The 27,506-nt window shown below is 46.5% G+C and overlaps 1 protein-coding gene across 3 annotated transcripts in view; it reads right to left on the bottom strand.

Moving 5' to 3' along the window:
- Nucleotides 1-27,506, bottom strand: part of LOC142572077 (A disintegrin and metalloproteinase with thrombospondin motifs 7-like) — a 135,148-nt gene that overhangs the window by 61,284 nt on the left and 46,358 nt on the right. For 2 of the 3 annotated variants that reach the window (XM_075680900.1, XM_075680901.1), the window contains 6 exons: nt 21,738-21,912; nt 20,571-20,764; nt 8,597-8,686; nt 8,003-8,157; nt 4,613-4,762; nt 3,268-3,414 (listed from right to left, as the gene is read on the bottom strand). In XM_075680900.1, the coding sequence (XP_075537015.1) occupies nt 3,268-3,414; nt 4,613-4,762; nt 8,003-8,157; nt 8,597-8,686; nt 20,571-20,764; nt 21,738-21,912 (911 nt within the window). Of the gene's footprint in view, nt 1-3,267; nt 3,415-4,612; nt 4,763-8,002; nt 8,158-8,596; nt 8,687-20,570; nt 20,878-21,737; nt 21,913-27,506 lie in introns of those variants that run through there. The other variant, XM_075680902.1, reaches the window with a different exon arrangement.

The following is a 27,506-nucleotide window of genomic DNA, read 5'->3' as shown; positions in this document are numbered from 1 at the left end:
AAGGCAGAATACAGCTTTTTGTTAATTTACTTAGTTTCAGTTTAGTGTTTATTTACGTTTACCTGATTATTATGTTTTACGCCGTCACCTAACAATCACGCGGGGAAGGGCCGGCGGCATAAGTCGCGTCAACTTTCCAACTCACCACAAATGACGAATTACAATAAATTTAGTGCAGTGTGAGGTCGCGCGATAACAGCGTGGAACAATAGACTTCGCGAAGGTTATTTTTGCGAAGCATTTTGTTTTTCCCACTCCCTCCGCGGGTTTTCTTTCTCGTAGACCGGCAATCTTGTCGGCCTCATTCGCTCACTGTGACACTTCGCACTCGCAAGGCCTGCGGGAAACGCGACGTTTTCGACGACGTTTTCTTCACCCTCTATAGTGCCTACTTCAGCGGAGCGTTGTGCATGCGCCTGTTTATTCGTCCTCGCTGCGCAGATGTGTCATGCGTTTTGTGCTCTAGATGGCGTTAGGTGCTTTATTATATATGGTGTTAGGCAAATACACGTCGCAATCGTGCTGTACTAAACCGGGTGTGTTGGGGTCGTGAATCAGCCTGCTTCTGATGCTCCCCAAGCGAGTACAGAGAGCGGAAGTGAAGTACACAAAAACCCGAAACGTTAAAAAACCGAAACGTTAAAACATGTCATCAGGAGATGCTTCACATTAACATATATTTTCAAAATGCGTACGATCTGCATATATTTTTGTTTTCTTTCCCTGCACACCGACACATGTCTCATCCCGGCGGAATAACGCGAACTCACGCTGGCGCGTGGCACTTCGCTCCCTATGCCTGATCCCGCACGGAAAAGGTGTGACGGGCGTCTCTGAGGCTTTGCAATGAGCTCGTCCCACCGTTGGGGTATGCTTGGGGACCTTTTTTTTCTCGCGACTCTTAACACGTCCGCAAAGAGGTGCGGCTTATTTGCATTGTGCCCATATGGGCACAAGTTTCGGGTTCCGCGAAAAAGTTTTCGCTTTGGATGGCACGACCAGCGCAACAACGAGCGGTATTTGCGGTTCCGCAAACTACACTGACAGGCAGAAAGAATAAGCAACACTGGCGGTCGTTATACGTGAGGTTCTGCATAACAAATACACGGTAAACAAGCCCTCAACATACGCGTCGCAAGTATTTCTTTATTTTCTTTATTTTTGTACGCTCTTAGGCGAGCTGGTGAGAAGACTAGCAGCTACAACGGACGACAGCTGGTGTATAATGAGATATTTGATGACAACGCACCCGGTAATAAGCGCGGCGAAGCAACTAGCTTTCGTTCCTTTTATGCACTCGTCCGAGTAACGGTGAAAATGGACGGCCTAAACTGACGACAGCGCTCATCTACGTGGTAGTCACTGAATGCAAAACAAACGTCAAGGACTGCTAAGACGGGAGTTGCCCGGCGAAACTCAGGAACGATTAGGCACCCGACACAACACTGAGGGAAACAAACAAGTCGCTCCTCTTTAAGCGCAGCTCCCAGAGCAGCTGTATAAGTATTAAAGTTACAAGACGTCACAAGTGTCACCGTCGTACGCAGGCGACGTCGTTTTTTGACATGCGAAACGAATTTGGCCATTACGAACACGCATTCTTCTTAGACGAACTTGCTTCGCGTAAGACACATGACCAATTATGAGCTGTGCTTTCTGCTCGCCTAAACTACGAAAAATTACAGTGCATGACAAATACGAGGGCGGCTTATGCGCAACGAAGAAATGGTCTCAACAGGCAACCACCTCAGAAGGGGTGCGAATGAGATCTGGCGCATTAAAACAAGTAAAATGTCTTGCGACTGTCGGCTGCTGACTTTTTTGGTTAAGCCCTCGTACATCTTTTTACTTTTTCTTTTGCTAAAAATTGATTCACATCAGAAAATGAATAAACCAGCCCACCACAAAAATTACAAGTCAACGCACAACAATAAAATTTCAGAACGAAAACAGATATCAATATTTCGTATGTGTAACATAATAAAGTGCTTCAAGAAAAAGAAATCGGCGTGTTACTTTTCAATGTGAATGAAACTGTTACTCTTGTTCCGTGAGTTTTGGAGAGGTTCAATTCAGAAAACACCACTGCTGTCTAGAGCCAATTGTAATGCAACAATGCTTTTGCTTTTTAAATGCTTTGACACATGCACTTTGCAGGAATGCGACATCTTTTTTGGTCAAGGATTAACAGATTTACAATTTGCAATATTTTCTGGCAACACCTCAAGGACCCTGTTCACAGGGTTCTACATGTGTGGTGGGTGAAAACACAGTTTAGTTGATGTTAACAAAAAATTGGCTTAATGGTGGTTTTGAAGTGAGCAGAATCTAACTTGATGCAACAGAAAAAAAAATTATGGTCAGTTCTAAAACTTCCTCCTGCAGTTTAATACAAAATGTAACTTTTCTCACTTTAAATGTCGAACGCTTGATCCAACTCTGTTCAGCGATTACTAAACTAGAGCTTTCTGTGTGTCGCATGTATTAAAAAAACTAGTATCTTAGCTAGCTCTTAAATTCTCACCGAACGCTTATAGCTGCAAGTAAATCTTGCTTTATCGCAATTATCGCGCTACAAAAACATACGCGGGAAGTTCCTAGCCTGGACAGCACCCAGAATGCTCCCTGGCGAGCCGCTTGGATTCTGTAAAACAATATTTCGTCCCTCAGTGGTCGCCTTTCAAGACTCGATCAACAATTGCTACACTTTTTTTTTTTTTTTTTTTTTTGCGACGTGGTCTACTGAGACCATTTCGCAGTTTCTCAGCGATCTGCCCGGAGTACGAACCACACAACGAAATTCGCTCACTGGCACGTCCAGCCGTTTTTCAAACAAGCAAGCGTGCGAGACTATGGCGTGAAGCGACAAAGAGAGCTAATGACATTTCCAAGGTGACCTAGTAGGTTATAGCAACACTTTCCATTTCTTCACCTCTACAAAAGGCCGAAAGTGCATAGTTAGAACGTACGTCGCACTTGGCACGTAGCTCTTTGTATTTATCACAATCATCATCATTTCCGCCGCCTTGCTTTATTTTTCCTCCCTTTCCCATCATGCTCTACAGGGAGGAGAAGGTCAAAAATTTCACTCCTCCTGCCAACCTGGCCGCCTTTTTTTTTCTTCTTTTTTTGCCATTACAAACGGATTTTCTTTTTTTTTTTTTTCGAGGCTGCGCATTTCAGCGACGGCCACGCCGGGAAACACGGCGGCAGCCCCCGTCATGTCGCCAACAGACGGCGACGATCGGGCCGGGCTTCCACACTCACTCGAGGAAGCGCGTGATCTCTTCTCGGCTGCAATTGGACCACACTAGAGGCGACGGGTCCGAGCTGAGGTGGGGCGCCATCACGTGCTGCCGGAGCCCTGCCGGCGCCTGGCAGCCATTGTGCGGCCCGTCGTGGCTCATGCCGAAGCTGCGCACGTGACACAAAGGAAACAAAACACTGTGTCCAGTGCCCCTCGAAGAAAGCCTTCTATGTGGGACGTGAAAATACAGCGTTGCATAGATGGGCAAAAAAAAAAAAAAAAAAAGAGCGCTGAGGACTTCGTCTGGAGCTACTTGCGTCCCACATTTAAAACAACTTTCGGCGTTTTTCTGTAGTGCCACCGTCCAGAGTATGTTCCCTCTTTGGTGTATTACATTCACTCTGATAGCGTTCAATCGGAGCGAACATACAGGGTGCACAATGTTTTTCTTTTTTTTTACGCTATCGTAAAACCCAACCAACAACCCCGGTACATGACCGGGGTTGTTGGAAAAGTATGGGAGAGGCCTTTGCCCTGCAGTGGGCGTAACCAGGCTGATGATGATGATGAAGTAGAGCTAAAGATTGGACAAGCAGGACTATATCTCGCAAAATGAGATGACAGTACTAAAGCGCTTCACCAGTAGTTTTCCATTTTTAAGAACATCTTCAGTGTACATTTTTTTTTCATTATTATGTGAGCGCACTTCAGCCCACATCTATTATGGTTGTTAGGATTACACGGTAATTATGGTCATTGGCGCAACGTATAAACGTAGCAGGGTCCGTGAATCAGCCATGCCTGTCATACTACAGGTAAACGTATTTCGGTAAAACACCCAACCACACTTCCCATCCCCTTCCCGCGGTGGACGAATAGACCGGAGTGGAAGAATCCATTAAAAAAAAACATAACGAAGACTCTTTCAGACAAACATACAAATACGCTGTTTATGTCGCCGATAAATAGCACCGTCATGCAAGCCTAGGCCACATCAATGTGTGCACTGTGTGTGGTGTTCACATCAGAGCGGATCGTTAAAACCGAAACGCAAAAAAACGGTAAATTTTAAGAGAAGCCCAAGTATTTAAAGTATTACTTTATTTCAATGACAAAAACAATGCTGACAGAGAGCTGTACTGTTAACCACCAAAAGAGACAGAGAGAGAAGGGAGGAAGGAAAGGCAGGAAGGTTAACCAGACTTATTCCAGTATGGGGAGGGGGAGCGAAAGAAAGAGTGAGAGAAGAGTTTTGATCGCACTTTCACATGCACTAAACTACGTGCAGCCTGTTTACAGTTGGGCCACTCAAGTCTGTCGCCTCCACCAAACAAGCCACAAGACCCGGGAGCACACACCACTCACTTGTGGCCGATCTCGTGCGCGATGGTGTAGGCGAGCGTGAGCCCGGAGTCCTGGTTGACGTTGCAGCTACGCTGCGGTTGGCACATGCCGGCCACCTCGGCCAGGCCTAACGTCGAGCATAGCTCCAGCCCCGGCGCGCACATGTTGAACCTGAGAATGGAGATTTGGCGTGAGCCTCCCGATCACTGTGCAGCGTGATTGAGTCAGTTCTGGCCGTATTCAAGTGCCGATAGCGTATATGCATTTGAACATTTTTTTTTATTTTTTTACACTTTACTGGGTGTGCATGCATTCAAACATTAATTTGATTCTTTATTTATTGATTACTTATTTTTTTGTAACCTCGCACTTCAGTGTGACAACGCATCATCCACCATTTGGATCTTTTACGCGCAAGCGTATATGCCTAGTTTGTGAAATCGCCGAGATTAAGTGAGAGGCCACCAGGCTGGGAAGGGAAGCGAGCGCTGGAGGAGGATGGTACCTGAGGTAGAGAACAGGAGCGGGCGCCGGGGAAGGCACGGAGGAGCGCACGACAAAGTGGGTGGAGGGGAGCAGAAATGGGCGAAGAATCGCTGGGAAGAGGATAAGCGGAGGCGCGCTGGGTTCACCTCCTCTGGCAGATGCTACGAGCTCTCTGTGCGCTAAGAAAAAGATGGAGGACGCTTAAGCTCCGCCTTAAATGTAATGCGATACCATTCAAAGATCCCTGACTGCTTCTCACGCTTCCCGGCAACTGGAGCGTACGTAACCGTAATGTTTGCCGGGAAACGCTGGTCGCGAACGCTATGCACGAAGGCGGGCTTTTTCGTAGAAACGCGGCCTCTTGCGTGGGCCGCGATGCGGCGGAGGTATCGCCATCTGGAGACACTGCAAGGAAGCGGGCGCGCAGCTCCGTGGCCCCCGAGATACTCACGCGCCAGCGCGCGCAAATGGCGGACGCCGTGGCTGGTCTATGAATGGTATAAACGCTGAAAAGGGGTTTCTTTGAGTTTTCGAGTAACAGAAATGTTTTCTCGTATAATCAAATTACAATCCGACGCTATCATGTCTATAGGTTGTGTGTAAGGCATACTTCACGATTTTTCTGCGTATTTTAGCTTGAGAAATTAAATTGTTTCAGTAGCTTCCTTGCACCACATGGAGGGCCTGGATATGGGTGGTTCAATAATATGTTGGCGCAACCCTTGAAGAGCTAGCTCATGCTGGGTGGGTTGGACCACTTCATTTCTCGGAGCATTACAAGTCGTGCGGTTGTCGCCCCTATTTTAGAAAAACTAATGTAATTTATAAACACGCGAGCCAACTGACAAGGGAAATCGCTGAGGCTTACAATATAAAGATTAGGGACGAGACATGTATCAGGTGAACCATCTATCGCTCTTCATGAGAAGGAACTGCGATGCCTATGTCAATTTTGATTATGCGTCAGTTGGTCACAGTTGCCTCGATCTATCTTTGTGTCTCGTGCATGTCATGGTTATGAACTGGCACCTATATATATGTTAGACACGTCTTAAAATATCACTTGAGAGTCAGCGCCGTGTCGTCGTTTTATTCCTTCTTTTGCCCGTGTATTGTGTTGCGCTGTAACGAACCTTACTATGAATCCCAACCAACTGGTCCAATTTGCCGTCTTGATGTAGTATAGCGAATTTCTGTTCACCGCCTTTCGCCGCTAAATATGTTATTTCCTCACGTGAAAAAGTTTTAGTACGCAGACATGCAAATCAAACGTGACACAGGCTACGCGCTCTCGGATTATCGCGGTTCATTCGGACACGGACTTACCGACAATTTTGTGAGATTGCGGGATAGAGCCCGCAATCTTGTGAGGCAGTACGTAATCGTATGCGGAAACCCAATGTGTCGTCATCAAGGCATGTCAAAAATCCGTCTCGCCGCAAAGTTCATTAGCGATTTTCTCACAATTTATGACGCCCACTTCTGCAAATAATGCGACGACATTAGAGGGACTGACAACTGGCCAGTATGTTTTGAGAAGCGTTGACGGAAATGAAATGCGCATGATTTATAGTGATAAGAATCCAGCACGGTGTTCGCGATTTAAATAGAATTATAAATTTAAATCGGCAAAGAAAGCGAAAAATCATAAGTGGCGAGGCCTGGCAATGAAATCTTGACAGTTCGGATGTAGTCCGAGATTACTGTACGTAAGTCGACTGTTATTAAGTAAAGCATAATTATTGCTTAAAATTGCAGTTGGCATATTATTAGACACTCGCGCTTTATTCTATGATTCAGAAATCAAAAGTGCGGGCATGGCTACGGCAATATACGCTGAACTGGGTATCACGGGTAAAAGCGGCGTTTCGTTCTCGATCCGATTGGTTTCGCTTTGAGTGGTCAAATACCAAAGCAGTTGGACAGAAACCCACATAAACACGGCTATTATCGCAGAAATACATCTGAAACACTGCTGAAAACGTCACTCACAGGAACACCGACTTGATAAACAAAATTATACGTTCTCATCACTACGGCCGCGCTTGTGGTCTCCCCCCCCCCCCCCCCATGCACTAATGGCGGCGTGTAATTGCTATTCCGCTCACCTATCACCGTTTTCAGCATGCTTCCAGTGAACGAATATATCCTCACTTCAGATCGAAAAATTATGATAAAGAATGTTTTATGGCCTTTTCCGCATTACTACTTCATGATTAGACACTCTGACGGGTAAGCTTTCCATTGCACTGAAAAAATGGGTACCATGAAAATTGGTTGTCAGTCGCTTTAAAAAAATACTTATAGCTCTACTATGCTGTTTTTAGATGTTACGAAATGTATTCGTCGGAACACTCGGTATACAAATGGACCCGTTAGATAAGATACATTCTAATCTATTCATTTGGATCGTGAGCCTAGCCTATAAAATTGGTAAATGCGGCCTGGGCCCGTATTTTGGTAACATTTCATTTTCCACTCTTCTTACCATGTGGCGCGCCGAGTGATACTAGATCCCAGCGTTAGCGGCGGCGCGGCGGCTTGAGTCACGTCTGAGTCAATGACAAAAGGCGAAAAGAATGGGAAATGAAATGCACCGGTAGAAAAAAAATATACGGCACCTGAACTTCACCGAATCAATACTTCGCTGTATTCGTGAACTTTAAGCTACACGTCTAAGTGCCTAGAGAAAAAAAGGGAGGCTTTTCCGTCTTGGTCCGTATGCGTTTTCTCGCGGGCGTACGTGACGTATAGAACATAAATCCCGAAAGTGCGCTTTCCGCTTTTTCTCAAAGCTCACACTCAGCGCCCGACCCCTACCTCCCCCGTCCAGAGAGAATAGGAGAACGAAGTAAGTTCGGAAAGAGAGCAAGAGAAAGGAAAGGCTTTTACTGTTACGCAAAACGAGGAGAGAGAGAAAGGAACCTGGTGACGAGGATAGCCAGGTCGTGGTGGTTCGGGTGGCTCTCGTCTGACGGGTTGACGAACCGCTGCCAGCGGCAGAAGCTCTTCAGCGTGCCGTCCGCCGACTCGTCCACACGCAGCTGGTCCAGCTCCTCGGACGACGGCAGCGGCTCCTCCTGCGACAGCGAAACAACCGACGATGCAGAGCTGTGGCTGGGCAGCGTCCCAGTCATATACAGTTCTATATATCTCGTATCATACGTGTTATCTCCGTATGCTAAAATAAAGCACGGGTATTCGCTAAATATGTTTTAGCACTGAACTTAAGCACGATGACGGCATTAGAGGGCAGTATTTTAAAGCGATGCATTTCATTTTTCTTTTTTTTTCTTATCAGCTATCGAAACGAGTAGCTGTTTTCAGTGATAACGGCCGGTATGGCGGTGCTCTACCCTATGACTAAGGACAGAAATAATGAAAGATTCAACGGGAGCTTATAACGCGGTTCGGAGCACTGACGCGTTGTATCATACGCCAGCGACGCCCGTTTCAGTGATACCGTAACTATCCATTGGGCAACTGCAGCAAGCAGCAGCTAAATATTGTCACGCTTACCTGAGCAGCTTCTGGCTCCAGCAGAATCATGCGGACCAGGACCACGTTGATGGCGTTGCCTATGCTTGCGTCATGAAACAACGTGGACACCTGTTCGGAAATAGTCAAACGGAAAAAAGAATGTTGAAAGGAGAAAGCCCCTTCGACGCCTCAGAAAGCATGCGAAGTGAATATCGCATGAGAGCGTATTTCAACACTGCGTCGGGCATTGGAGGCACTGCGAACAAGCTGCGGGTCTACGAGAAGCGACCTCTCGACAACGTCCGCGCTAGCTATAGTTGAGGTAAAAAAAAAATCATCGCGTTGAAAGTAAAACAAACAGTTTATTTGCACGATTCCATGGATGTACAATGGAAAACTCTAACTTAGGCACACTGAATCTTAGCAAGATGAACAATCATTAAATGTAGACGTAAGTCATCTTATAGCTGTTTAGCGCGATGGAACACGACGTGTAACACTTTGCATGATTCAGACTTCATAATTCCGACTGTCCTGAAAGGCACTCCACTGGTAGCATAGCAACAACTTGAAACTTCATCAAATCCCACAAATTTGACTTCCTGGAACTTTAAAAAAATATTGGTGTTCTCGCTCCAATATCCCCCAAAACTATCGAAGCTTGTCGATCTATTTTCTGCGCATCATTTATTCAGTTAAACAAACAATTCCCCGTCACAGTCTACGTGGCAGTTATCAAAGCAGGGCGTCTCAAGCCTAGCACGCCCATAGATGCATATGAGCCATGAAACAATAGTTCCCTATCACCCGTCGCAGTGGCTTAGCGACTGTGGTGTTGCGATGCTAAGCGCGAGGTAGCATAATCAAATTAATGCGGCCGTATTTCGAAATGCGGCCCAGGCGGCCGCATTTCGATGCAATAATTGCAAGAATGCCCGTGTCCTGTGCATTGGGGGCTCGTTAAAGATTGTCTGGTGGTACAAATTAATCCGGAGTCCCCCACTACGGCTTGCCTAATAATCAAATCGTGGTTTTGGCCCGTAAAGCCCCAGAATTTATAAGTCAATTCAGTTTCCTATCCGCAGTCGCATAACATTTTGGCACACGAAGTGGCTTCGTTTCCACTTCGTCAGCAACAGGAAATGACTACGCAAAACCTTGCGCAGAAAAATATCAGTGTCAAAAAGGCCCAAGGCTGCCACCGAAAGAATTGTTCACATCTCGCGGAATGCAAATCCAATATTCGCGGTCGCGAATCGCATTGCTAGCGCTTCCACGTGGCCAGCATTTTCCTGTTTAGCTGTTCGCTTACTGCCAAGCCTGCATGCGCCAACGCAATTTTTCCATCTACGTGCAGTCATGGGTGTGCAATTTCGTTCGCTGCCAAGACGCACTCATTACCAGTCAGCGACTGCCGTAGTCAGCACGCCGACCTGCAGACGCGAATTGGTGCGGAATAAGCGTCGAAAAAATAGCAGCAACAAGAAAGATAAAAAATTGCCAAGGCGTCAGAAATGCAGGAAAAGGTCGGAAGGAAAAGTGACGGAAGGTATTGCCTGAGAAATCCAATGTCCGCGGTAGGGTGGTCTGATAGACGAAAAGCTATTCGCACATCCGACTTCAAGGACCTCATTCCAGCAGGCTTGTTGATATTGACATTTCCTAAATAATATTCGCACATCACTATAGAAGAAAAGGACACTGCAACCAAGGACGAAGAATCATTACGAAGAATGATTTCTTATACAGACCTGCGCAATTGATAGTAATGACACGATCCTCATAACCTTACTAAAACGCTGCAAGCACTAGCACTAATGAAAGAAAGAGCGTTTGCCACCATCCCTTTCCCGGTGTTTAGTGCCGCCATACGGACTCTGTAGGATATTAAGATGGCCAGGTACTGGCTGCAGAGGAGAAGCAAGGCGAGGCGAGGCGAGGCCAGGCACAGGACCGAGGCCACGTGGGAGGCACTAACCAAGGAACAACAGCGGTAATTAGACAAGACGTGGAGAGAGGACGCGTGCTCAGTCTAGGACCAGAGCTCGGACAAAAGCGGACTTCGCAAAGGTTAATCAGACGAGCTGCAGTCGGATGCTGTGTCGCCGAACAGCGCGGCGCATTAATTCGGAAAGACCTTTCGCCCGCGGCGTATTCAGTTAGGAGACGCGGCCGCCGACCTACGACTCAGCCTCGCCATAGTTGCACGCAGCGCTTCCACAGTTCTTGCGCGCTCCGTCGCCTTATTGCGCGCACTCCTTTCTCACCTCTCTTACCTTTCAGTGCCTTTATCTGCTTCGCCATGTGAAGGGTTGTCAGCTGAACCTTACTCTGGGTAGCAATCTCGTCTTTCTCATTTTTCTTCAGCAGCTGAGCCTCAAAACAGTGCTGAACACTCTGCGTAAGAGATTGGGGTCGGCCGCTGGCGCGCAAGAAGGAAGAAAGGTAGCCGTGATTCCTGATTAGGCAGCTAACTGACAGCCAAGTGACCTCATTTCTACTTCGCTCTACAAAAAAAAAAGCAAAGCAAAAAAAAAAAGGCCAGTCGACTGGCGCTTCCGACGCCTCCGACAGCAGGTAATAAATACCTCAATTTATATCGCTGCTGCACACGCGCGTATTGGCGCCGGTGTTGTGACGCCTTCTCTAGCTCGAAAAGTGAGATGAAGCATCCAACTAGCCTGTTGCTTCCGACCTCGCCCTTTCCTAAACCTTCACTTAAACCAGTTTACCTACATACCTAGAATGGTTCCACCAGTGTTCGACCATTTGACTAAACGTATGTAGAGCTTAACGGAAACGGGGCCCTGTCTTACCGCGGGGGCTCTCGAGAGGAAGGCGCAACAATCATGCGAGCGATACGTACCGCGTGCACCCATAACACTCAACCTCAATTCAAGTAACGATTCCGGAAGTCATTTAAGCTCGAACTTCGCTTTCTGTTGCCTGAAACACAGTATACTTAATCTGCCTTCTGGAACTCCTATATTTTTCAGCAAGCGAGGAGAAGTAAGGACGTTAAACGGGAGCCTGGCGTTAACGGCAAACGTTGTCCTTTCGTATAAAAGCGGGACCTGTACGTACTACAGAAGAGCTGACTCCAAAAGCCGTTCGTGTAACCATGTTGAACGAGGCTAATTTTCCGTCGCATATTCGTTATACGAGAATACCTTGAAGTTCATTTATTCTCCGATTCCTGTCATTCGGCTGTTTTCAGACTTCGAGTAGAATTACTCGTTTAGTAGAACCCCCGCTATACCGGTTTGAGTTTGATCCAGCGTGAACGACCTGTGCGTACCAAACAATCATTATTGGGCGATTGTCCAGTATGCCTGCTCCACGACAGACTGAATTAATACTTATTGATAAGCACCTTGACGGCGTAAGAGAAGTGCACGTAGACAGAAAGTGAGAGAAGGATAAAAGAGAGATGTCTCAATCTGCACCACAGTGCATGTAGACAACAGACCATAATCTAACGACGGTGATTACACGCTCCCAGCCAAGCCAATTAAAATCATTGTGTTTCACAACATTAATGAATACAAACCGCAGGATTGCGAAAACATGAAGCGCTGCGACGCGCAGCGTCGGAAGGCTCCTATATATAGGTAAAGTAGGAGCGCCAGGCAAGAGGTACAGACAAATACACTGACTCTTCGCTTCTTGGCTCAAAGCGGCTATTTTGTAACTTTCTTCGCAGAAAGGATTCGAAAATCTGTTTTCAATTACTGTCTTATCCTTCTGGTAAACACGCAGTACTCACAACAGTTGAACTTGTCGTAATCGCCAAAACCGACAAAACCAACAAAACCAAAAGTCAAGTACGGCGCGGTAGAAGCGGCGGGAAGGCTTTCGCTTCGCTGCACTGACGCGCGCCGGAGCCCTATAGCCACCTGAGACGCGGGGATTGCCGAAGTTTCGGAACGGTCCGTGCTTTGTCTTCGTCCGGCAAGGGCAGAGAAATGAGAGGCACGAAGACCAAGCAGGCGAACAAGCTGAGCGAGTTTCCCTGGAGCTTTTAGCGTTATTGCACCGCCAATCTCTCTCGAGGAATAAATCCGGTAAAAAAGAAATGTTTCCAAGGGGGTTAGCGATCAACTCTGACTTCCCTTGGGCTCCCGTGATTACCCGTACACGTAGAAAAAAAAATTGCCACGTGAGTATAGCACCACACACAGCTTTTATTGCCTTCACGTTCTCGAGGAACAGTGCGCGCCGAGAAATAAGAAATAGGAAGCGACAAAGAACCTAATTTGCTCATCCTCCTTCCCCGGGAGAAATGACGCCAAGAAAATGCGTCACCGCGAATGGCATCGTGGCACTCGGTGAGATTCGTCTATATAACTTCGGTACAGCGTCGCGCCGCCTCGGCTATCTCATAACGCAGAGTTGTGATTGAGAGGTTCCTGCGTTCTTGCTAGACGGGACACCGAGAGAGATCCGGCAGGGAACGTATATCACAAACGAGACTGGACTATAGAGCGAAACGCCACCAAGTAGACACTCAGTAATACAAAAAAAAGAGGGGGCGGGGAATGTCGACGATGAAAGATGGTCGGCCTTCTGTGCCTCAGAGTACGACCATTCGTGCAGGAGCGTGAAGACGTTAGTTATGCCGCCCCGGCGGGATTTTACAAAAGACGGCTGCTTCAGATTGCCTCACGCTGATAAAACTACGGCCTGGCACGTGGAGTAGTTCATTAAGTTTCTTTAACGAACTACTCCCCCGCGCGCTTAGCTAAATAGAGGACAGTGTCAAGCAAGTGCCGACAAGGTCGCCGTAAGTAGTTGTCCAAGTTATTCGGTGATTAAACGTTTATTAACTGTCTCTATTCTGTCTCTTTTTCAGGTTTATAATTTCCTTAATTCGTATCTTATTCGTACCATACTTCACGCGAAATTACGATGATGCCCATAGGGTCTCCTTGGGCGTCCTGCAACATAGGAGACGCTCGCTGTATTCTTCAGAAACCTCGACAGCCACGCATCTGTGTTGGGCGAAGCTATTCCACTAGTGGATCCGATAGTGCCCTTAAACTGGATGGATGGATGGATGGATGGATGGATGGATGGATGGATGGACGGACGGACGGACGGACGGACGGACGGACGGACGGACGGACGGACGGACGGACGGACGGACGGATGGATGGATGGATGGATGGATGGATGGATGGATGGATGGATGGATGGATGGATGGATGGATGGATAGATGGATGGATGGATGGATGGATGGATGGATGGATAGATGGATGGATGGATGGATGGACGGACGGACGGACGGACGGACGGACGGACGGACGGACGGACGGACGGACGGACGGACGGATGGATGGATGGATGGATGGATGGATGTTATAACCGTCCCCTTTGGAACGGGGCGGTGGGTTGCGCCACCAAGCTCTTGTTATTATACTACATAATGTCCTACCTAGGCTAAACAATGAAAAAAAAAACACTATGAACTCTCACAACCAAATTTTGTGATTCCCTATTGCGAACTATGCTTTTGTACGTCTCCGTTTTTTTGTTGTTTCCCTACTTTTCTTCCACCAATCCTCCAATCACCTCTTACTAATCCCTACTGCGGACAAGTTTACTTTTCCACAGCTCTCCCTGAACCCAAGGGCTTCAAGGAGGCCAGTGGTGCCTAAATCGACCGCTGGACATACGTCTTCACATTCTAATAAAACACGCCCATAGTTTCGCTAGCTTTACCGCAGCAAGCACATGCTTCTTCTTCCTTCTTATATATCGCTTTATAAGTACGCATTCTAAGCCCCCCCCCCCCCCCCCCATCCCGATCTGGCTTCTAAAACTAATTAGCTTCCCTTTGAGTTATCATAAATTGTTTCTTTCCTGATTTCGTTTTTTTCCTCTTAAGTAGTTACTCATGGCAGGCTCCTTTTCCATTGCCGCCACCCATTAAATCATTTCAGCCTCTCTGACTTTCCGCTTGACGTTCTTTGTTGCTGTGTTGCCCACCCTACAGGCCGCATACTTGCTGGTAAGCTTCCTAGTTCTTTTCCTCCACTGTGCTCCCTGCCTTTCCTAGCTTGTTTTCTCTCTCTTCCTCCACTGTGAATCAATGTTTTTCCTGTACAGATACCTCAACACTCTCCCAGCCCATTTACTTTCTTCCATATTCCTCAGTCATTCTTCATACTCAATTTTACTGCGAGCTTCCCTCATTTCAAAACTAGTCCAGCCCATATCACCTTGAACAGCTTCATTTGTAGTCTTCCCGTGAGCGCCCAATGCGAGGCGACCCAGTTACCTTTGGTTCCCATCGAGTCCTGATTGTACCCCTGATTTAAAGCAAACAGCCACATTTCCAAAAGTAAGTCCTGGAACCATTACACCTTTCCACATACCTCAAAGCACCTCGTACCTATTGTATCCCCATAGCGCTTTGTGCTTCATTATGGCTGCATTTCTCTTCCCCTTCACTGTTTTTTTCCCTGTGTTTCCATATATCTATTGCCTTCGTTTATCCATATACCAAGGTATTTATATTCTGTTACCCGAGGTATTTCCTGGCCCTGTATCGCCACTGTCTGTTCACTGTTTTCATTGAACACCCATAACACCTTATTTTCTAACACTAAATTTCAAACCTAAATTGTTGCCTTAATGTCCACAGGTATTAGCCAGACGTTGCAAATCACTTTGCTTGTAAGCTAGCAACACAATGTCGTCCGCATAAAATAAACCTGGAAGCTGCTGCTCTACTACTGTACCCGCCTGTTTGTATGAGCGATTACACCCTATATTACTTCCTTCTAGCGCCCTCTCATTCCTCACCGTGTACATCATAAACGGCAGTAGGGATAAAGGGCACCCCTGCCTCCGTCCCTTGTCGATATGAACTTTCTCCTCGCTCTTCATCCCTTCCCATTCAACGCAAACGGCATTTTCTAAGTAAACCTCTCTCAAAAGCTGTAGACAATCGTCACCTAAGCCTTCCCCTTCCAGAATATCCCACAAAATGCTGCGGTTTACGTTGTCATAGGCTCCTGTAAAGTCTAAAAAGGCCACACATAACGGTCTGCTTTCAACCTTTGATATTTCAATACACCGAGTATGAACAACTAAGTTATCATTTACACGCCTACCTATTCTGAAGCCATTCTGAAGTTCTCCCAAAATGTCATTATTCTCTGCCCATGCTGGAAGCTTTAATTTGATTACCTGCATTGCTAGCCTGTATATTACCGATGTAAAAAAGAACGCTGCTCGACGTATTGCGGCTCCTGGCGGGCACAATACTAACCACACATTTGGACCCGACGGGCCTCGCGAGCGTCAGTCGTCGTCTTGGCATGACTGGCGGGTGATTAACGCGCGTCGGCACTCTAGCTGGCCCGTCAAACGCGCGCAACCGCGGCACCCTTGCGTTTCTTCTCTTCAGCGCTGACAGCTGTCCTTCATCGCGGCAGCATGTTGCCGTTACGAATTCCTCCAGGGGCAATTTATAATCTGGCGTTTTCAGCGTGCCAAGCAGCGGACGGCGAAGTCGGATACGTCACGCCGGCGACCTCAGAATCGCCGAAGATTTGTCCCCTGTGTAGTTTGGGAGCCTTGAACGTGGCCCACAAAAGAGGCCACGACCTGTTGCCGCAGCGCATGCCAACACGGCGCGGCAAGCGAGCGCTTTTTACTTACACGAAGGCGCACACTCAGCACACTCTCTTCAGTGCACCCGAGCTATAGGCCATCATGTTGCCGGCCAATGTATATGCACGCTGTGAACCCCCTCCGACAAGACAAAAACAGCACCAGTGGAAAAGTCGAAGGGAGAAGCAATGTTTACTCTAAAAATTTGTCTTTATTTGTTGGCGTACAGTGGCGTGTCGTGATGGCGTCAACGCGTCCTTTGCGGGATTTCTAAGCTGCGAGAGCCAGCTGGCCGACCTGCCCACTAAACTTTCTGCCTTCAGGCGCTACCTTATTCTGTTGCCAAGGCGCGAACGGTCTATCCAGTTTGCTACAGACCTACAAGACTGTTTTTTTTTTAGCCTGTTCAGTATTTGCGCCCTCCACAGCTATACTGTGAAGGTACTTCCTTTGTACTACACTGCATTAAAAGGTGAACTTGATTTTGAATCATATTCTATAATAATGTTATATTCTTCCTATCATTGTCGTACGCAATCTACACAGAGTACTCAGGCACCCTCTAATGAAGTGCTTCCAATTTTCGCTTGATTGCGCCCTCCATTGTGATGCAAATAAACGTAACTTGAACTAATTTTCTCCGAAACAAACGCTGAATGAAACGCTGACGTCATCCTCAACAAGATCAACAAGCGCCGTAGTACTCGATCTTATGATGCCCCTATTCGCAAGCTTAATTTTGTGTGTGTGTGTGTGCGCGGGGGGTGATGTGCTCTTTTACCGTAGAAACGTCCCTCGGACGTCTCTCTGATGTGCTAGTTTTTATTCTCAAGCACCCGATGTAAACTGTCATCGCCGCAACACCATGATGTCCTGGTGGCAGGCCACCATGGCGTGTCGCGCAAGTATGACCACGCAGCTTCATTCGCGTTGGCATATACTATTTTACACTTCGCCACATTCATTTTTCAAACAATGCCAGAGCTCGATAAGGCCGTCCCATTCACTGGGCTCCTTAGCTCTGTTTATTTCCACAAAGTGTGTGTCTATCGCTGTGGTTACCAAATACGCCTAGCAGTATGCTACTACTAAAACCTTTCTGGCGAAGTGCAGGAGCAACTAAAGTCGCAGGCTTTTTCAACACGGCGTTGACGTTCATTATGGCTATCTATCGTCAAGAACTTTTCGCGGACTTCGCTCACCGCTTTCTCGCCAGTGTCATCTTTTACATTACTCGCTCCTGCTAGACACAACACAAATACGCTACGACCTTAAGGAAGTATTGATTACATGCTAGTTGACATGCTGTGGATGTACATTCCCGCTGATCACCGGGATAGGGCCTTTGGTGACATTATCGGTCTATAACCTCACTTAAAAACATTACTCATTATTCATCACTATTTTTTGTCGACAGGAGCATACTGTATTTCCTCTGCATGTATTTTATGCTTTAGGTGTGATCTCGCACGCCCGCTTATTCTGTTACGCTGACGGCGGCGACCGTTTTCGTCAGGCTGCCGCTTCATTCTGAGCTTCGCCGTCACAAGAGAGCACAGAAGGCTGTCTTCACAAACAAACCGCCAGGATTCGAGCCCATGTATTCGCAGCATTCTGCATTTGGGAGCTGGACACGCTAACCATTACGCTACCACCTCCTCCTCCCCCTCTCAGATAGAACGTTGTCAAGCGGATAGACTTTTAATTATCATAAGGATACATTTAATGAAATTCCTAACCATGAGGTGAAAGCCGACTAATAAGCATTTAAATGTTCACACCTCCTGTTAATATAAGGTTGCTGTCTTTTACAAGCCCCTAAATTAAAAAGTAAATTATGAAAAATAAATTGTTGCGGTAAATGTGTATAAACGCACACGCCCAAACAAAAGTCCTAGTCCCCCATTTCCCAGTATTCACTCAATGAAAATGTAGCAGATCTATACTGTCAAGTTGTAGTGATGTGAAGAACAACGCAGTTCCAATAAAAGAGTGAGTCACGAATATAACTAACTCACTGTATGGTGAGCTTGCACTGGAAAAGAAAATAACGCTCAAAGCACAACGATGGCTGCGCCCAATGTAGTGCTTCCTCTGAATCTGATCTAAGGATCAAGGCATCGGTTGATCAGATTGGAATGCTCGTACCGTTGCAGCCAAACTCGGGCGCCCATACGTGATGGACAATGTACACCAGTATTCGCTTCACGCGCGCAATCTGATAAGATAACGCTCTTTCGCTATTGAATCTGTGACAACATACTGGATAATAGAAACACATGCAGGCGCGCCTTGAGCTAACCGAAAGCTCTGGAACAGTGGTTGGAAGCTAAAAAAAAAAAATTCACCCTCCATCCCCCCCCCCCCCCCCACAACAATAAGAAAAGAAGACAATAGTGTACAGTTGCTTTGAATATTAGCTGAAACATAGTGCTCGTGGTAAAAAGGGTCCCCAAGACCGCACAGCGGCGCCGACATACTAAAAATTCAAGAGCTAAACAACTTTCCAAGTATACTGGTATTTATCAAACTAGCAATTTCGTGGTTCAATGTAGCACTGTAGTTCAGGGGCAAGGGGCCAATCTGTGTCGGAGCTGGTATTTCATGTCAGCATTAATTGTCACAAAAACACAGTATTTTTTTCTTTAGATTTTAACATTAGACAGCCAAAACATATGCAGCAAAACCTTCGTCTTAATATTTCAGTACTTTTCGTTCTAACTTACATATCTGCACTGATCCATATGATATAAAGTACTGAAGATGTATTCAATGCCTTCCGCCAGGCAGCTGTTCTTATACCTGATGATGCCAGGAAACTGTTCCTGATGCCACCAATGCTCACAAATGTAATCGGGAGCGCGCACAATGTTCTCGCACACCTTGTGTGATGAACCGTAGCGCTATGGTGCTTCTTGTATAATGTGGTAGAATTAGTTATCAAGGCAGAAGTGCACGGTTGGGCACATGTGCTCAACCTCGTGAAGTTGATTTGCGCCAAGATAACCTGTCCAAGCTTTCCACTTGCTTTATAAGAAGCCTACAGCACCATCAATATGCCGGCTGCTTTTAATTGCATCAAACAAAACTATTGACCCAATGCAAGTATTGGTGGCATCATTTTATCAAGCGAGAAAATTCTGTGGGGGAGGCGCAGTCGCGCGTTGGGCGGCATCTGAACGGCTGAAATCTTTTTTCGGAGGACGAATCCGCCCGCTATTCTCGGCCACACATGCCGAAGTCGTTCTGGCGCAGCGTGGCGCAGTTTCCGTCAATTTTCTGTGTTTGGCTCAGTTTGGCGCAGCAATTTGCGTTTGAATCAAAATAGGGGAATTGGCGCAGGAGTTCCATCCTTTCACATACGCTAAATCCGTCTGAAGTCGGCTGATAACACCTCGTCTTTGAAAAAAAATGCAGCAGTACCAGTGCGTTCTGCCGCGTGATGAACTGGGATAAACGCCTCAAAAGTAACACATGGCCTTCGATGGACGCTGTAATAAAATGTTTTGCATTGATTTGTTTGTTTGTTTTTCTGTTTTTTAAGGCATACGCGCCCGCGGTCCGATATCTAGCGCGTGAGGATATGTTCCTCGGCGCAACGCCATATATCCAACAAGCCACTGCGACGAGTGAACAGAATACGAAGACCTGAAGTTGTCTTCTAGAAAAGTCAATTTTCGCAACGATTTTGCGTGTCGTAACATCCAGATAGTTGTGCCGCTAGATATCTGGACGGGAGGTAATTCGCTGACATCACAACTTTACTGCTGCGCTTCCGGTCAACCAACTCGATAACTGTGAGGTGTGAAAATATCACTGAACGCCAAGTTTGGCCCAAAGCTTGTCTTCACTCGCCGCGGTATCTCAGTGGCTATGAATTCGCGCTGCTGAGCACGAGGTAGCAGGTTCGATCTCGGCCGCGGCGGCCGCATTCCTATAGGGCACGGAATGCAAAAAAAAAAAAACTGTTGCAAACGAGCATGAGGCGTACGTGAAAAAAAAAAAAAAGAACAGATGCTGAAAATTAATCCGGGCCCTCCACTATACGGCGTTCCCCAAACCCCACTGTGCAATACCCGGATGATAAAGCCCACAATTTAATTTTCAAAGCTTGTCTTCATCACGTTCGCTTCCGCTTGTCTCGACTATGAGCCCACATTGAGGCAACAACACTACTGAAAGCTCTCGAACATTTTCCGGAAATCCAGCGAGCCACACCTTTAGGGTTCTCCACATGCTTTCATCGGCATCGCTTTCCCGAGGTTATCTCCTACCGCGCACCGACGCCGGCGGGCGCGCATACGACCGCTGGCGCGTGACATACGCGCGTATGTGGTTACCGGCCTTCGACTCGTGCAGCCCGCTCGCTCGAACGGCCCTCGTGGTCCTCACCATATTGAGCACGGTGAGCAGGTACGTCTGGAGGTCCTCGTTGGAGTAGTACTCCACCATGGTGCGGTCGGCCACCAGCAGCGTCTCCACGTTACGCTCCAGGCTCACCGAGCGGCGACGGCGGCGCCGACGCTGGCGCTCCCGAGGCCCAGCACGGGACCCTCCGTGGTGGTGGTGAGCAGGGGACGCAGCTCCTGCGCGACACGACCACGGGACCGCATGCAGAAGAGCTCGGGCTGCCGTTCTCTTTCCCCGAGCAGCGGATGCACAAAAGCATGCTTGGGCACCGGGACAGTACATACCAGCCCTTCAGGAGGGAGAGGAGAAGACGGAAGGAAGAAAAAAAAAATAGGGCACTCGTTACTCTGAGCTCGATCGTCCGAATCTCTATAGAGCCGAAGCTCAAGGACAGTTAACGCGAGGTTTGAGCAGGAAAAAAAAATCACTCAATCCTTTATCGTGAATAGACGCGCCAGTTGGAGCGATGCAGATATATGAGGTTCAGGGAAAATCTACACGCAATACGTGGCGAACGAGACGCTTTAGTTGTAGAATAAGCGCGACCACGCAAACATTCGATCATTGGCGACAATTTTTTTTTTATGGGTGTTTGGCAGTAAGCTGGTGAAACAGCTCATTCTGTTGATGTCGCAGTGAAATTCACGTTGAAAAAAGGAACAAACACGGCCCTAAGTAAAAAGGTCAGTGAGCGTCGAAGTGTTCCAAAATTCCAATTTTGCAGATTTTTTTTTTTTTTTGATCGTTACATCTGTCACGACAACTTCCAGACTCACCATGTCTAGAACAGCATCGGTAAGTTGAAAACTCCATTTTCGAAACAACCCCTGTTACACTGCTACATGCAGCGAGCACCAGTGCCAAATGTCGTAACGAAACCACGGACAGAAACCCGAATAAACGACGCCCTTAAGCATTACACTCCTTTAAAGTTACAGTTAGAATGACAAGGTTGCGCTCAGTGGCAGATCGTTAGTTACGATTTCTTCGAGCATTCACTGTTTATTCATGGCTGTCCGGCAAATGTCGCCACTAATCTGTTTCTTACCAATGCCCCTTAAGCTAACGCACCGCGCCTGACATATGCAATTCAGGTTTCGTGTCTCTCCGTATGCCCTTCCGTCTCTCTGCTCGACACCTGCCCCTCACCTTTGGTGGCGCAGAAGGACGGCGAGGCCTGAGCGCGCGACAGCCACTCTTCGGGAAAATCACCGCCCGAGGGGGCGGATCGTTTGTACACCAGATGAGGCTGGGGGTCGTGACCCCGTGGCGGCTCTAGCGGCTCCACGAGGTAGTCCTCGCGCTCAGTGCGCACGAAGCCGGCCTGTCAACGAAGATGAGAAGCTGAGTCAGGTGAGAGGGAAGCATGTGGGGAGGGGAAAAAATAAATCGGGAAGATGGTCAAGCAGAACAACTGAAGATATCGTTTGGTTGACTATACCCAGACACTAAACAAGAGTGTTTTAAAGTGTGCACCAAAACTTGCAGTTGCCATGTGACGTGGTTTAATACAAAGTCAGCGGTAAGTGCACCAACGGTAACTGCGCCAACTGCGACATCTGGAGTCCCCCAAGGCTCCGTCCTCGGGCCAATGCTTTCCCTAATCTACATGAATGGTTTGCCTGCTAACATCTCTTCTAACATTTGCCTTTAAGCCGATGACTGTTTTATATGAAGTGATTACCTGTTCTAATGGTCATTACCGCCTCCAAGAGTAATTTGCTAGGTCTAGCAGTTGGTGCAATACCTGGCAAATGAATATTACTTTTGATAAAACCGTCCTAATGTAATAAATCTTCTCCTCCTCTTTTTCATTACTCCTTCCATAACTGCGCTGTGGGGTGGCGTATACGAGTATAAGTATACCGGTGTCATCTTCACTCATAACATGTCATGGTCTAAGTACATTGATCACATATCTAACAAAGCCCTAAAAAAAAAATACGCTACCTACGTCGTACACAATCCAACTCTTCAAAAGATACTAAGTTACTGCTATATAAATCGCTAATCCATCCTGTTGTTGACTATGCATCTGTCGTTTGGAACCCTTATAAGCAGTGCGAGATTAACAGGCTAGAAGCAATTCAGAAAAAAAAAAAGCTGCAAGATTTATATGTCACCGCTATGATCGTGACTTTTCACCATCTTGTGCATTTAGTTCCTTGAATTTAATTTAGCTCTATTCAAGTGTCCGCACAGCATCATTTGTTTTCTTGCACAACATCGTCAACTCTTCGGTTAGACATTCAAAAAACAACTATATTAACCTCGCGTCAAAATCATCGTCGATATGATCCGACAACTTAAATTTGATGTCCTATTTTGCACGCACCAATATGTTTAAATTCAGCTTTTCCCCTCGTTGCACAGAAGACTGAAATTCCTTACCTGGGTCTATTCACTCATGCTTATCTCTAAGTTTTGTATCCGCCATCCAAGATGTATGGTCTTAGCACATCATCCTTATCACTATATAGTATTTTGCAGTGCATATTTCCCTCTGTTAATGCTTTCCTGCTATAGCGCTTATTGCGCTGCAGTATGTACTAAATAAATAAATAAATAAATAAATAAATAAATTCCGTCTGAGTCTGTTTACTTGCTGCCGTTTCGTCTGGGTGCAAGAAGTCCCTAACTCCTCGACAAAATTTGTTCTGCTGCAGTTATTATTTCTGTATGTTTTTGGTATGTGCAAGGCTGTACGTGTGTCTTAAGTGACCACGCAAGCCCGTCGTATAGTCGCCGGTTGCCGGCGTCGCGTCGCGAAGGCAGTGGCTTTGTCGCACGCAGACACCGTGTACGGCAAAGCCCGCTTGTCAGGCGGAAATAAGCCGAAGGTAGTCTGGAAAATGGTTAAGCTTTCGTTCGACTACGGGCGGGACAGACAAATATTTAAGCAACTGAAAAAAATCATGAGAATAAAAGTGTCACTATAAGAGCTAGAAAGGCTGAAATGAAAGTTTACGATAAGCTGATTTCACACAAAAAAGCGCAAACGAGCGTGACAACTTAAAGAACAAAAGAACAGGGCTATTGAAATGCGTGCCAGTGCCGACGACACAGGAGTTAGATTACGGTTGTTTAGCATTAAGTTTATAAAAGAGTTAACCGCAGGCGGTCTTACGACACAAAACGAGAGCTGGCATAACGAAAGAGAGAAAAAGATAAGAGAGATGAGAAAGGCCGGGAGGTTAACTGGAAGATAGATATCCAGTTTGCTACCCTGCACTGGGGAAGGGGAAACAAAGATCTTAAAAAAAAGAAGAAAAAAAAGAAGTGTACACACATGAAAAAAGTGGGAGAGGGGAAAGAAAAAATGAAGAACACACACACACACACAAAGGAACGCAGGAGTGTCACAGTCGTTCAAGCTGGTCGCTTGACCGGATAAACCTCAATAGCGTATTCACCGCCTTCAGGCGTCAAGGTCGCATCAGCCGGAAATCGAAGATTGTCTGCTTACAAAGCGGCCGATCATCGTGGCGTGCCAATGCCGTCACGAGAGACTGTCTCTGGGAGCTGTAGCGAGGACAATTACATAGGATATGCTCGATTGTTTCCTCGCTGCCGCAACAATCACAGGCAGCACTGTCAGTCATCTTCTATCCCCCTATAAAGAACTGACGCAGCAACAAAGATTGCTGGCTCTGTTTTGTACAGAATTACGCAAGGAAGCAATAAACGCTACCTAAATATCCTCAATTCAATAAATGTACACCTTCTAGCCGCCCCCGCATCATTCCTTTAATAAACCGAATTAATTCCTTTGGCCACTCATGCCGTTTCAAAATAAACAGCTTTCTTATGTTCTTTCACCCGTTTGAGTTCTCGACGGCCAGCTACCTCTTTGAGGAGCACGAGCTGTAACGCGAGAGATTTGTGGCGTCTGAAAGTTTAAATGCTGTGGTCGGTGAGTGCACCATGTCGCGTTTCTCCTCCGCTAAATATTGTCTTGTCTTGTGGTCCACGCTGTCGTAATGTATTCTTCTTCCATGGGTAACACACGTTCCAATGCCATACAGTTACAAACCTATGCGTGACTATTGTCACCTAGTAGTGACGGAGAAGAAAGTAGAAATACTGTGAATGACGAAACTAGCGTTTTACTGGGCGAACCTGTGCCCAGAAAAACAGGCTACACTCAAGTCACAACGATAGCGGCGAACACAGACGGCGATCGTCGAAAATCCGATCAGTGGGTCTAGCACGTCGGCTTTCATACATGAGTCATCGAAGGTTCCAGAGTAATCGCTGGCGTCGGCGTGTTTTCCAGAAAGTACTACACAATTCGCGTCGCGCATACATGCAAACAGTTTGCACAAGGTTCCGTGACAACAGACGGCGGATAGAACGATCAGGCCGTAGATGCTGCGGTAACCTAGTTTGGGTTCAGATAGTCCTTATATATATATATATATATATATATATATATATATATATATATATATATATATATATATATATATATATATATATATATAGAGAGAGAGAGAGAGAGAGAGAGAGAGATAGATAGATAGATAGATAGATAGATAGATAGATAGATAGATAGATAGATAGATAGATAGATAGATAGATAGATAGATAGATAGATAGTGCCTGCTGGTTTACAACAAAACACAGGTCGTTTACAACAGAGATTGGTTTCTTGTTTAACTCAAACGCCAAGGATTCGAAGCTGCCCTGTTTGTTGAAGATGCCGCTGCATTGCTTGAACGAGACGCAACACAAGAGGAACGACGCAAGCACTGGACGAAGCGCGGTATAAAAACTATAGCACTTTAGGTGAGCGAGGTGTATACCGACAGTGTGCATGTACGTGTGCTTCTTTTTCTGTTTTTCTGTATTCCCTTACCCCTTCCCCAGTGCAAGGTTACAAAGTGGATATCTATCTTCCGGTTAACCTCCCTGACTTTCGCATCTCATTTATCTCTTTCTCTTTACATGTGATGAAGACAAGTGAATTCGAACGAACGAACGAACGAACGAACGAACGCCCGCGCGCGCGCACGCACACACACACACACACACACACACACACACACACACACACACACACACACACACTGGGAGAGAGATCGAGGGCAGAAACGCTACACAAACGTGCGAGAATGCGGGGAACTCGCTGAATATATTGTTAAACAAAAACTAATACAGGAAAACACGACAATGAGTTTGTCATAAAATGGGACCCTGTCACATTATTTGTTATAGAATTGCCAGTAGGTGAAAGAGGGGGGTATTCCTTCGGAGCTGTGCTGCAAGGCTGTGTTCAAAATTATTCAATATTTTTTTATTACAATTCCTCTTTTGCGTCACACACTTCTTGTGCCCGTTTCACCATGCACAGGGATGAGGGCTTTGTGAGCTGCTCACGCAGCTTTTTTTTTAATCTTCTTTCTAAGTGTTTATAGAAAGAAAAGACATTGCTATAGGACCGTGAAGTGCTCCCCGTGTGATGAACGCTGTTATGAGTTCAACAAGAAGCTAGACGTCTATTTCGATCGGTCGCCTCTCGTTCTACCCCCCCCCCCCCCGTAAAATATCAGCTGATGTACGGCGCCAGTTATAATACATTCTTTTGATCACGCTTAAAAGTTTTATTTACCTTTTCCAACTCGCATCGACCGATGTGAGCACGCACTGGCATAACAAGAGCAAAGTAACCTCTAATTATCCACCTCCTAAGGAAACTCGTCGTTCATCACGAGGCTAGCTGGATTGCTCACCTTAAACAGCGCGAAAACAGCCGCAGGACTTTGCGTCCGTCTCGACCAAACCACGAGTGCCAACATAAATCACCCTTTTTTTCCCTTGTCGAAAACCAATCTATATCTAAGCTAAGGAGTTGAAAATATTTTTTTTAACATTTCACTTTTCAGAACGATCGAAACTCCGCACTATGCTCTTCACCGCTTTGAATGAGACTTAATTGGGGCGGCTCGACCGGCAAGTGGAGCATGTCGTTAATGCCGGCGTTTGATTGATGAGCCAGCGCCGCCTACTAGAAACAACAACAACAACAACAACAATAATAATAATAATAATAATAATAATGAACATTTGTTTTTAGAACCAAAGTAGGCCAACGCAACACATGCTATCGTTATCCGATGCTTGGAGATACGTTTAGCTCACGAATGATATTCAACAGCAGCTCAGTAGGAAATTTATTAAGGAACAAAAACTCAATGAAAACGCAATAAAATTTCTACAAAAACTCAATGAAAACGCAATGAAATTTCTATAACACATTTTGTGGCGGCAAGCATCGTGAGTAACACAATCACGAGGCAACGGCTGGTGAAATTTGGTTAGTTGCTCTTAGTCGCAGACACAAGGTGCGGCACTTGCCTTCAGGTAAAACTTATATGTAACCTGCTCCCCTGCCCTCTTCCTCACTCCGCAGCACGCACACACTGCCTTTTCTACCAGTGAACTAAATACGCGCTGGCAGGGTCGTTATACTATCATTAATGATATTCGAAAAGATGTTGGCGAGAGACTCAAAGCTATAAACATGTTGTGAAATATAAGAGACAACGAACCAGTTTCGAGTTACCTAGCTGCTGGCATGCAGGCATCAGGAAGGCTGAAAAGTAGAAATATCTAGTTTTTTTTCATGCATGCTGACTTTCATTACGTGGACATACAAGGAAACGTCGCTCAAATCCCCGCTTGGCCTCCTTTCCTGGAATACAGACTAAAAGATAAAATGAAAACTGGCAGAAAAAGAAAGAAAGAAACCTTTATTGCGGTTTCAGCAAATTCGCTCAACAATGCAAGAAAGGGCGAGCGGGAGCGGGGAAGAGACGATGATGAGGAGAGGAAGGAATCTAAAACCGAGGTCCGGGGGCAAATAATCAAAGTGAGCCCGCACACTTCGTTATTTCGAAAGAGCGGGCGAACCGCGCC

Source organism: Dermacentor variabilis, chromosome 2 (assembly GCF_050947875.1).
Source record: "Dermacentor variabilis isolate Ectoservices chromosome 2, ASM5094787v1, whole genome shotgun sequence".
NCBI classification, from domain to species: domain Eukaryota; kingdom Metazoa; phylum Arthropoda; class Arachnida; order Ixodida; family Ixodidae; genus Dermacentor; species Dermacentor variabilis.
Note: the sequence above shows the minus strand (reverse complement) of the source record. Positions and strands in the feature narration are given on the sequence as shown.